We start from the raw sequence: 12,545 nt of genomic DNA, 5'->3' as shown, positions 1-12,545 counted from the left end.
AATAGGTTGAATGAAACTTGAGCTTGAAATTAATCTATGCTGATCCAAGTTTGATCAAAGGCGATCAGATTGCAATTAGATTATACTTGGACCAATCCTAAACTTGGTCATGATGCATATTAAGCTAAGCTAGTAATTGAATCAAGTAGGTTCATACGAGAACCTTAATTTCAGCCATGCCTAAAGCTAAACAATTGGATAATAATGTAACCTTCAATATAATTGATAGGCAATAAGTATGATAAAAATTTGATTTAAATTGAAGTTAAATAAACTGGGTTCCTGGCTGAGCAAACTTGGTTCACAATGAGGCAAAGTCACATTATTAGATTACTGAAGTCTGACCATGATAAACTCACAGGTTCCAATGGGCAAATTTCAAGAATGACCCCAAACCTGAGCCTCGACTCATTTTGAGTCGCACATATATTTTGGAAGGAAAACAGTGCAGCGGACTGGGTCGCCTCCTTCGCAGCTCATCATTTCGGGGCTTTTCTATGGGATGACACTGGTTCCATTCCGTAGGGCCTAGCTCATGTTTTGTATTTTGATTGCTCGTGGCGCACTCATATCCGAGTATAGTGAGGCGCCGGTGTACCAAAAAAAAAAAGAAAAAAGAATGACCCCAAACCTAACTAAACTCATTCATATTTACTGAGTTTTAGTACTAACCCAATAAGGAATCAGGCATGAACTGAATCGTAAGTAAGACTATGAACTCAACATGGATCAAGTATGAGCATGAACTTCCATCCAATTCGAGTCTGTTATATATCCCTAAGTTTTAAGCACCTACCATATATGCATTCCAATATGGATAATGTTATGTCACAATCAATCCTATGGAATTATACATGAATATTGATCAAACCTGGTCCTTAATCAATTCGAAATTTTGATTAAAGCTCAAATCAAATGGGTCCAAGAATGAGCCTTAACTACTTTAAGCCTATATCCTCACCTCATAATATGCACACAAATATCCCTGATGGTTAGAAGACTCTTTGTGGCTTTATGACTGAAGGCTCATGCTTGAGTCTCAGATGTTATGTAGAACAAGTTATGTTAACCACATATTGTCATTCTATGAATACCACAAACTAGTTAGGAATATTATTTGAAGTTCAAGTAGGAGCCTAAAAATACCTTCATACTTGTTTAGTTTAAGTGCTATCCCAATGCATAATCTGATATGAAGTGGTTTGTATCCAAACCTATAACTAAGCCCCTAAGAGATGTATACACATGCTAATCATCTCTTGGCATACATAATCATGATACCTTGCTTATCAAGGTACATTTAATCATCCTTAGAACCAATAAAATGGCTTTAAATATCAAGTCCACATAACCATATTATCATATTGAATACGATAGGTACTTTATATTGACAACTGAAGGTATTCGAACACATACTATTACCTTAAAACCCCTTGGGCTACAAATCATACTCAAGGGCATTTTGATAATTTTATAGTTAAGATCCTTTTATAATTATAAAGCTATAGTCTATCCTTTTCGCTTATTGTATCAACTATCGGTGGGTTATTGATTTCTAACCAGCACAACATAATGTGGCTCTTTAATAATGAGTGCAATTAATTAAAGTTCTATGACTAGCAAACATGGTCTCCATGGTACCCTATCGTGCAACATTATGAGAATCCTATTCTCTATAAATGGCATTGCGTAGGTTACTCGCAAAATTTGTCCACCCATATCTGAACTTGTTTAAAATCTTACAACTCGAACCCATCCCAAACCCGATTAAAAAATTATCCAAAAATTCTAAATCCATCCTATCAAAAAATAGTAAATTTATCGGGTACCCAAACCTATCCAATTAATTTTTATCCAAATTGGATTATTCGGGTCAGGTCAATACCTAACTCAGATCTTCTTCTAATACTTCAAGATTATTATGAACCAAAATAAGCTTTTGTAACTCCATTACTTGCAAAAGATGAACATTTTAAGATTTGATACATGCTTCTAAGATTCAAATGCCAACGTTGCAATTGTGAGGAGGTAAATAATGGTGCCTCCCACCATTTTTCTTCCTCACCGAAGCCAACCAAATTTTGGTAAACTTCATTTTTCATTTATCGGGCCCTCAAGCAACTTGAATCTTTTATATCAAAATAGCCTCAGCCATGACTCTAATGCAATTCTACTTCTACTTTCTAAGTTATCCTCACCTCTAGAAACAAACAAACTTATTCAAATATAAATATTAAAAACTCATTAGAAGTAAAACTCTAACATAGAGTTTGGTTCGTTGGAATGAGTGCTAAAATGAAATGAAAATTTCAACTATTGGCCCTATTCTCATATTTGGTATGATATTAAGCAATGGAATGACATTTCTTTCACCATTTGTTTAAATAAAGAATAGAGATTGCATAAATGGCAGAAAAAGCCATTTCCCTGAGGGTAGGAATGAATAAAATTTTTGATAGTAAATTAATAAATAATTTATGATATTAGATGATTATGGTATAACTAAAATAATAATTATCTAATATCCAATCTAAAAATATTTAATAAAAAAATAATATAAATAACATGAATGTTAATATTCTATCAATTATTACTAAAAAAATAATACATTTTATGTACTAGAAAATGAATATTTTATTGTGCACATTATAGAAAAATAAGAATAAAAATCATCGATAAATACTAAACATGAAAATTAGAATACATTACATAAATATAAAAAGTTATCAATATAATATATCAAAACATAAAGTATAAAATAATAATGTCAAAAGTATGTCAAAACAAATTCACAGAATATGGACGTAAATAGAAACAAGAAGTGTATAATAAAATAAAAATATTAAAAAATGAAAATTCAAAATAAAAAAGAAAATGAAAAGTATAATAAAACTATAAGTTATAGTAATCGAACAATATAAAAAATGTAAATAGAAATATTAAAATGTATAATTAAGATAAAATATAGAGTAAAAATTAAAAAAAAAAAAGATAAGCTAAGCAAAAGATTAGATGATGGATAATGAAGGTTCCGAAAAATTTATAACAATTGTTATTACAAGTAGATAAATACAGAATCGAGTTCATATCTTTTTCCAACCATTCCTTTTTCTACCAAACAATGAAATACCTAGGAATCACAATTTCAATTTCCCACCTTCCATTCTCATTCCATTTCGATTTTTATATGATACTTCTTTGTTCTAGTGAGCCAAATGTAGCATTACTTACAGCCCATTATCTTCTTCCATGCTAGCCAAAACCAAACTTATTCCCCCTAATGCATGGATACTAATTAGTTTTAAGTATTGGGACAATTAAGTAACTTAACTTACTGAAAGTTTGGATTACACTTCCAACATTTTCACATGCTGAAGTTGTGATTTAAGCCAAAAACTTCATGTTTACTTAAGCAAGCATTTACATTAGCTTAGATAGTGTCAATTAAAGGAGAATGATTAAAATAACTGAAGCATTAGTGAAGTAACACCTTTGCCTGATACTTTTGAGTTCCTAGTAAGGCATGCAAATATGTAAAGAAATGTTCTGCTTTTGAAGGTCCAATAATTCAACCAACAAGTGTTTTAACTTGACAAATTATTTTTTGATCCGAGAGAAATAACCACTGTGAGGCCCAATAGTCCCACATCGGAAAGATTCGTTCTAGAGCCTGGGCATATGAGGTGGGGGTCATTTTTAGCAATTTCCTCTAGAAGCACATATTCAGCATTGAAACAAATACTTTGAATATTTTGCAAATGAAGTAGCTAACATAACAAACACAATATGCATTGCTAGTTATAAATACGAGGATAGTCCTATTACTATGCATCTCAAAGCTCCTGAAGCACCCACAACTTTGCAATATATGGTGATTTAGTATACATCCATTCTCTAAGAAATATGTAGAAGACAATCTCTCAGATAACTACTAAACATTCATTAACTACTAATCGAAATTGCAATTTGGAAACTTCCAACTTGCAGGCAGTATTTAGTTGAAAATAAATCTAGAGGGACATAAATAAAATCCAGCCAGTTATCCAACTTTATCCAGCTGAATAAAGTGAATTCTGATTTTTTGCGGTGTGTGTGTTACATTGCAGAGACTGCTACATATTCGGATCAGTGACACGTTATCCATCTCGAAGTTGGACGGTTATCGCTCATCATGTTAGCATGCCCAATATGGCAAGTTAAAGAGATGGGCGACATGTCGACACACGGTCGACGTGTCGCCTATCCAAACATACACCAATCTCTATAATACAAAACAAGTATTGTAGAGAATCCTGACTCAAATAGAACATCAACAAACAGGGATACTTTTCAGATGTCAGAATGTCTAAGCATCATTTTAACATGGTCTAACCTGTTCTAGGGGGAAGGATCAAATGATTCTAATTGGTCAAAGAAGAGCAAGTACCTCAAGTTCAATTTTGTTCAAATATCCTGGCCAAAATTATGTGGGAAGAACCAAATAAGATGGGGGTTTTTAGAGCACCAGCACCTACAAATACATGGAAATGAAATAACATGTTACACCTTTTTGACAAACCAATAATGAAGCTTGCTGCTTAGATTAGCAAAATATTAGCATAGGGTGCAACCTTTTAGGTGTCTTAACGAACACAAGTTCGTAGAAGCTATGGCATCTCGAATTCTAATTGTTTCAAATGTCGAATAGGTTTGGATTCAAGTCACATATAACAATCCGACAATCCCTCTGCTTTCCCTGAGAGCATATGTCATATGTTACAAATTTTTTTATTAGAATTTTTAATAATTTATACATTGCAGATTGTTTTATGTATCTTTGATCTGAAATTGTGCCAAAGAATCCGTGTGTCTGATTCTTCTTTTACATGCTCAGTATCTAGACTTTTTGGATATATCTGACCACTTGATCCCTTTCAAGTTTCAAGGGATCTAATGACATAATACAAATATTATATTGGAACAATACCTGCATAAGGTTAGAAGAACAAGGACCAGGTATTTCCTTGTCTCTCATAATAAAAATATTTCTGATACTCATGAGACACAGACTAATTATTGCCTTTGTGTTGGTTGAGAAATGAGATTTTGCCATCAGAGAAAAGTCCAAGAAGTTAGAAGAATTCACCATCAGACAATAGTTGCTGACGGAAATGCAGGCTACTGGGACCAATATGATGAGTTTTAGGCCATTTCTTGCATATATTCAGGTATAAACCAACCTGCCCTTCTTGGATCTCATGGTAGTCTCTTTATGCAGTAAAAACAGGAAGGAATCAATAAAGCGAAAGAATTTCATGGTCTTAATAAACATGGTTTTTCTATAGGAGTTGCAGATTGTAACTGTCTGCAACATCCAAGCCCATGCTTCCAAATCCAATTTGGAGTTTTGGAAATGAACATCTTCATACAAACAAGCGAAAAGAACGCTGGCAAATAGAAATTGTAAATGATTCCTTCCACATTTGATCCTTAGATCAGACAAATAGTATGTTTAGCAGCATTCTCATGGATATTCCTCTCTTCTCCATTTCAGTCTCATGAAACACTACAAGATACAACCAATAATAGCAGGGCCACATAAACTCCCACCTGGACACAGGTCCCTTACTTTCCAGCAGTCCTGTAGTAGGTTGAATGAGGCAGAAGTTCTGAGATGGGGAAAGGAAAGACCTCCATTTTCCAGCTCCTCACATATGCTGATATAGTTGATAGATGCCTGATGTTTTTGGGTACAGTGGGATGCATTGGGGATGGCATGATGAATCCTTTAACAATGTTGGTTCTTGGTAGTACGATCAACACTTATGGGACTGCAGGTAACTTGCTCACCAGTGCCGATGCCAACAAGGTTAGTCTGAGTATTGAAGACAGCAGAAAGTGTAGATACATAAGCAAGGAATGACAAAACATTGCAAACTTGGAAACCAAGATGTCTTCAATCAATTTTTTGGTTTTGTTAGCACTAAAATGCTTATCTTATAAGCAAAATGTTGATTTGTTTTGCAGTACACCATCAAGTTACTATTTGTGGCATTTGGAGTTGGAATAGCCGCTTTTCTTGGTACCTACACTTCTATACACATATTAACCTCAATAATTACCACATTGTATTGAGGGGAATGTCATACTTGAAAGTTATATATTTTTGTAATAAGTGACATATAAAGCCAGCTATATGCACAGAAACCTTGATAGTTACAAAGCATGGCCAAATTTCTAGGTCTTGCTTCTCCTCCATTCTATTTGCATGCGAATAGTGATATATTGTTTGCTTAAAAAAAATTATAGTTTGTGCATGACTATACAGAAGGATTCTGTTGGACCAGAACTGCTGAGAGACAGACATCACAGATCAGGAGGAAGTACCTTGAGTCTGTCTTGAACCAAGGTGTCAGTTTCTTCGACACCAACGGTTCTACAGCAGCTACCTACCAAGTAGTCTCGAGCATCTCGTCTGATGCTGACACAATTCAAGATGTTCTAAGTGAGAAGGTCCCTCTACACTTCCCCTTACAATTCAAAATCCATCTAATCTTGCTATTCAACAGTTGATAGCTCTTCCTTTGTAACTTTTGTTGCAGATACCCAACATCCTCTCCAATGTTTCAGCATTCTTCTCCTCTATCATTGTAGCCTTCATACTCTCATGGAGGCTGGCATTGGTTTCTCTCCCATTGTCTCTCTTTTTCATTGCTCCTGGGGTTGTTTATGGAAAGCTCCTGATGAAGGTGGCAGTAGATATGAGAGAGGCATATGGAATTGCAGGTGGAATAGCAGAGCAGGCAATCTCTTCAATCAGAACAGTAGTCTCATATGTTGGAGAGGAAAAGACTCTGGAGAGGTTCAATCAAGCTCTTGAAAGAACTACAGCACTTGGGAAAAAACAAGGCTTTATAAAGGGAGTAGTTGCTGGGAGCATGGGGATCGTTTATGCAGTATGGGCTTTTGATGCATGGTTTGCAAGTGTCTTGGTGACAAAAATGGGAGCTCAAGGAGGCTATGTTTTTGTTGCTTCAATATGTGTCATCCTGGGGGGACTGTGAGTATGATTAACATTTGCGAGATTACTCATTCTACTTGGACTATCCACTTGTCAAACAAACATGTGTGCATGCGCGTATGCGAGTGCGTGCGCGCAGAGAGAGAGAGAGAGAGAGAGAGAGAGAGAGAGAGAGATCCATGAAGTAAACATGAAAATCAGATTAGCATAGCTTACGTTCATTGACCTCTCTTCATATATAACCTTGTTATTACATATATTAACATGCTATTAGGAAAAAAAAATAATCAACGCTTTCTATTACATAAGCACAGTATTATAAATGCATAATCAGCTTCCCCTCAAGTCAATTCATGTTAGATTCCCACAGGTACCGGTCTTTATCTCATTCATAAAGAGCAGATTTCATCCTGAATCCATTTATTTTTTTGGTACCCAATCTGATCGTAATATCATAATAATAGGTAGAAATTGGATTAATTTTTATAGTCTATACAAGACTCCATAAGTGGAAGTGATTGGTTCAAGTGTTTACATTTCCCTTAATCTCATCAATTAGGACTGTGATGATTAACTCCAATGATAACCCTAATAACCAACCTGTTCATCTATTGGGAAATTATAGCAAACATCCTAGACAAAGAACTAGAAATAGCACCTGAAGAAAAAACTTGTTGCTGTTTATGAAAAAACTGATTGTAGCCTCTTTGAGGAACTCTTTCCTCTGGCCAACCTCATCAGAACTAATGGTACTTTCCACCATTTAGAACATTCAAGAGGTCCAGAACTTTCGAGCATGTATGGAGAGCCATGAATTCTGTAACGTAGTTGCATCTCGATACGTGGTGTTGATTCCAACCATCTCACTTCAATAACCCCTTCTTCTATACATGACTGTTGAGTCTGAATCTCCAAATGAACAACTTATCAGATTCCAAGACAGACAGACCTCCTGCATATTTGATCTATAAAAATCAGTTTGACGTATGTCATCTTCTTTATTACATTTTATTACGACTTGCCAGTGTATTAGTCATAGTTTCAACAAAATTGTTATTGGTTTGCCAGTTGCCTAAATGCTTTCTTTGAAACTAAAGATCCCTTTCTTGGTCCAAAGTTTAGTCAAAGTGCCTCCTTCATTGCTCAATATTAAAAATAAATAAAAAAAACAGAGAGAGAGCTAATCTGATATAACAATATGAAATTTTAAAATTTTTAGGAGCTAATATGAAATCTTAAATTGAAGCATCCATACCTACATAAAATGCTGAATATATTATGTGAAAATATCTACTGCTGATAAATCAATAGTAAAATCACTTTCATGTACAATAATGTTCGGTCGAGAATTTGATATAATCTTATAATGCTAATGCTTCCAGGTCTATTATGAGTGCACTCCCTAATGTCAAATACTTCTCTGAGGCAATAACTGCTGCTTCAAGACTATTTGAAATGATTGAGAGCGTCCCTCCTCAAAAACCCAATGAAGCAAGAGGAGAAACTATAGAAGAGCTAAGGGGAGAAATCAAATTCAAGAATGTCTTTTTCACTTACCCATCGAGACCTGATAGCACAGTCCTCTGTGGCCTCAATCTTAAGGTGGCAGCAGGTCAAACCATTGGCCTGGTTGGTGGTAGCGGCTCCGGCAAATCCACAGTCATCTCTCTACTCCAAAGGTTCTACAATCCAGACAAAGGAAAAATCCTCTTGGATGGTCACAATATCAGAAGATTGCAGCTGAAGTGGCTCAGATCTCAGATGGGCCTGGTCAGTCAGGAGCCAGTTCTCTTCGCAACTACCATCAAAGAGAACATACTATTTGGTAATGAGGAAGCCTCGATGGATCTCATTGTCAGTGCAGCAAAGGCAGCGAACGCGCATGATTTCATCACTAAATTACCAAATGGATATGACACTAATGTAAGTAGCCTGAGTACATAAATTTATAGAGTTTGTGTGCATGGAATAGATTTGTAACTGAATGCACAACCAATGATTGACCAGTTTTCCACTGCAGGTAGGGCAATTTGGTTTTCAAATGTCTGGAGGGCAAAAACAAAGGATAGCAATTGCCAGGGCACTGATCAGAAACCCAAAGATACTGCTGCTGGATGAAGCCACCAGTGCATTGGATGCTCAATCTGAAAGACTTGTGCAAGATGCACTAGAGCAGGCTGCAGTAGGGAGAACAACTATTATTGTTGCTCACCGGCTTGCTACGCTTAGTAGAGCAGATGTGATTGCTGTTCTTCAGATGGGGAAAGTGGTAGAAATTGGTACCCATGATCAGCTCATCCAAAATTATGGGGAATGTGGAATCTACTCTAGAATGGTACAACTACAGAAAGCAGCTGTCAGAGAAGAAGTTTCACAAACAGAGAAAAGGAGAAGTCCTAGTAGGACGAGGAGCACGGCGAGTTCATTTGGTTCAAGCATGTCTGGCAGTGAAGAAGATTCATTTGCCGAAGAAGGTGATTCTTCGGGTCTAAAACAAGGAAAATATAATCATTCTAACCCCTCTCAATGGCGTCTAATGAAAATGAATAAGCCTGAGTGGAAGAGAGGAGTGCTAGGGTGCATTGGTGCAGTTACATATGGTGCAATCCAGCCCATTCATTCCTTCAGCTTGGGATCAGTTCTGTCTGTCTACTTCCTCCAAGACAATGAACTTATCAGGTCAAAGACCAGACTTTATTGTTTCATATTTATGTCATTGGCTCTCATCACTCTTGCTGCAAATATCATGCAACACTACAACTTTGGATTCATGGGAGAGTGCTTGACCAAGAGGGTGAGGGAAAAATTTTTAGAGAAGGTCCTGTCCTTTGAGATTGGGTGGTTCGATGAGGAAGAAAACTCGAGTGCAGCAATTTGTGCAAGGCTAGCCACAGAAGCCAACCAGGTTCGGTCCCTTGTCGGAGACCGTCTATCCCTGCTGCTCCAGGCCTTCACAGGGATTTCACTGTCTTTCATGCTTGGACTTGTGATCACATGGAGGCTGGCAATTGTGATTATAGCTGTCCAGCCTCTGAACATATCCAGTTTCTATCTGAAAAAAGTTCTGCTCACCAACATGTCCAAGAAGGCCAAGAAGGCCCAAATTGAAGGAAGCCAGTTAGCTAGTGAAGCTGTAGTAAACCACAGAACCATCACTGCATTCTCTTCTCAGAAGAGGATGTTGACCCTCTTCTACATTGCTCAAGAAGGGCCAAGGAAGGAGAACATCAGGCAGTCTTGGTTCTCAGGCTGCTGTCTGTTCCTCTGCCAGTTCACCATCACGGCCACGACGGCATTGGCCTTCTGGTATGGGGGGAAGCTAATGGAGAAAGGCCTGGTAACCTCGAGACATTTGTTCCAAGCTTTCTTCATCTTAATGAGCACAGGTAAATATATAGCAGATGCAGGAAGCATGACTTCTGATTTGGCCAAGGGAGCAGATGCAGTCGGGTCGGTTCTCGAAATACTCGACAGGAAAAGTAGCATCGAGCCAGATGATCCAGAAGGAATTAAGGAGAACGCTGCCATTATAGGTGATATTGAGCTCAAGAGTGTGTCCTTTTGCTATCCAACAAGGCCTGGAAGGATGATTCTGAATGGACTAAGTCTGAAGATTGGTTCTGGGAAGACGGTAGCATTGGTCGGACAGAGTGGCTCTGGAAAATCTACTATCATAGGTTTGATTGAAAGATTCTATGACCCATCAAAGGGCTTTGTAGAAATTGATGGAAACAACATCAAAAGCTATAACTTGAAACACCTTAGGTCCCATATTGCATTGGTCAGCCAGGAGCCTAGTCTCTTTGCAGGTACCATTCGTGATAATATCTTGTATGGAAAAGAGAGTTCTACCGAGACCGAGATTGAAACTGCAGCAAAGCTTGCCAATGCTCATGAATTCATAAGGTACAGGCCAATCAAAACACCATAAAAATTCAGCTCTCTGACATCATTTCCTTTAACTACAAACTAAATGTGCTTTTGATTCATGATGGAATTGGCAGCTCCATGGAGAATGGCTATGAAACCTACTGTGGAGAGAGAGGAGTTCTACTCTCTGGTGGGCAAAAACAAAGAATTGCACTAGCTCGAGCGATACTGAAAAATCCTGTAATCCTGCTCTTGGATGAGGCCACCAGTGCACTTGATAGCGTGTCAGAGAATCTAGTTCAGGATGCATTAGACAAGATGATGACAGGTAGGACATGTGTTATTGTGGCTCATCGGCTATCTACCATACAAAAATCAGACACCATAGCACTGATAAAGAACGGAAGAGTCAAAGAACAAGGATCGCATTCAGATCTACTTGCTGTAGGAAGTGGTGGCTTGTACTATGAACTCATAAAATTACAGCAAGGTAGCTCACATGATATACAACCAACAACCAAATGAGGTTGTGTACTTAAGTTTGGTTAGGTAGTCATGTAGTGCTATTAGTTATGTGTTTGAAGATTTGCTAAGTACATTGCTCGATAATATATAGCCATATGATGCTTCCTATAGACAAATCTTTGTTAAGAATTTTATGTCATCATTATTATTTATGATTCTGAGGAATACTTGGAATGGTTCATTTCAGTAGTTTGAGTTTCACACCTGATCCTTACTTACAGATTTTTTAAGAGAAATGTATCGAAAAAGCTGCAGTTTTCCGCATGTTAAAACATGCTTTAGTAGCCTAATGCCTGTTTGGAAATGAAACAAGAACCCAATGTTTGAAACACATCAAGGCAGCTAAAGATGTATTAGTCTCTATTTTTCAAGGATAACCAATCCCTTTTCCAAGATATTTTTTTCAAATTTAAATTTAAAGTAAGGATTAGTTTCCCCTTCCAGCTATCCTATCCCCATCATTTCCATACACCTGATTTCCAACATATTTGTAAGATTATAAGATTTTATCGAGCCGATAGATAACATGGTACCAGAGTCATTGGTGTCTCTAATCTGTCAAAGCCATGGACACCATTCTGACCTACTCATGACTGATAATGCTATTTGCTGACATCCAGACATACATAAAGTCACAAACTATGCCTTGGCATCTGTTTGATGGTTTGTCATGAAGGTGCTATTTGCTTTGCTTGAGCACAAGCACATCATATGTGCAACTGAAGAGGCCTTCTTGTGAACTAGACCTAATGCAGTTATTTCATTACCACTTTGAGATCCATGCTTTGCATCTCGAGCATAATAGCCATATCACATCATGATATTGATAACCTGACCATGTTCTCTCCTTCTTGTCATGGATGTTCAGCTTAGTGGCTCAATCAGTGGCTCTTATAGTTTGTGAACATTCATGTTCATATTGCTGGTTAAGATTTATGGGATCCTATTGATGTCATGGATTGAGGGATATTGCCATCTATTTTTTGTTAGGCCCACTTTTAGGGCTATTTAGATACTTGTAATTCCTATTGCTGCAATTGGAATTGTAGTTGCAACCGAAATATACTATTAATAATTATTAGTTATTAACATAGGAAGTGCTATAAAATATATACTTATTAATATAATAGCATATCTAATTAGAATATTA

At 36.9% G+C, this 12,545-nt stretch overlaps 1 protein-coding gene and 1 long non-coding RNA gene across 2 annotated transcripts; one reads left to right on the top strand and one right to left on the bottom strand.

Annotated features, from left to right (window-relative positions):
• The first annotated feature begins 5,423 nt into the window (after positions 1-5,423).
• LOC103697072 (putative multidrug resistance protein) lies at positions 5,424-11,395 on the top strand. Its single transcript, XM_017840590.5, has 7 exons — positions 5,424-5,848; positions 6,007-6,061; positions 6,308-6,492; positions 6,582-7,039; positions 8,383-8,923; positions 9,021-10,906; positions 11,005-11,395. Exons 1-7 carry the CDS (start codon positions 5,654-5,656, stop codon positions 11,393-11,395), a joined length of 3,711 nt encoding a protein of 1,236 aa, XP_017696079.4. The 5' UTR covers positions 5,424-5,653.
• On the bottom strand, positions 6,193-8,716 carry LOC148714079 (uncharacterized). Its single transcript, XR_015977184.2, has 2 exons — positions 8,558-8,716; positions 6,193-7,952 (listed from the first exon to the last, which is right to left on the bottom strand). It is a non-coding gene; the product is annotated as an uncharacterized LOC148714079 (long non-coding RNA).
• Positions 11,396-12,545: the final 1,150 nt, after the last annotated feature.

This window comes from Phoenix dactylifera, chromosome 4 (assembly GCF_051530095.1).
Source record: "Phoenix dactylifera cultivar Ajwa chromosome 4, Ajwa_hap1_PhDact_Kaust_v1.1, whole genome shotgun sequence".
NCBI classification, from domain to species: domain Eukaryota; kingdom Viridiplantae; phylum Streptophyta; class Magnoliopsida; order Arecales; family Arecaceae; genus Phoenix; species Phoenix dactylifera.
This window is presented reverse-complemented; position numbering and strand designations above follow the sequence as displayed.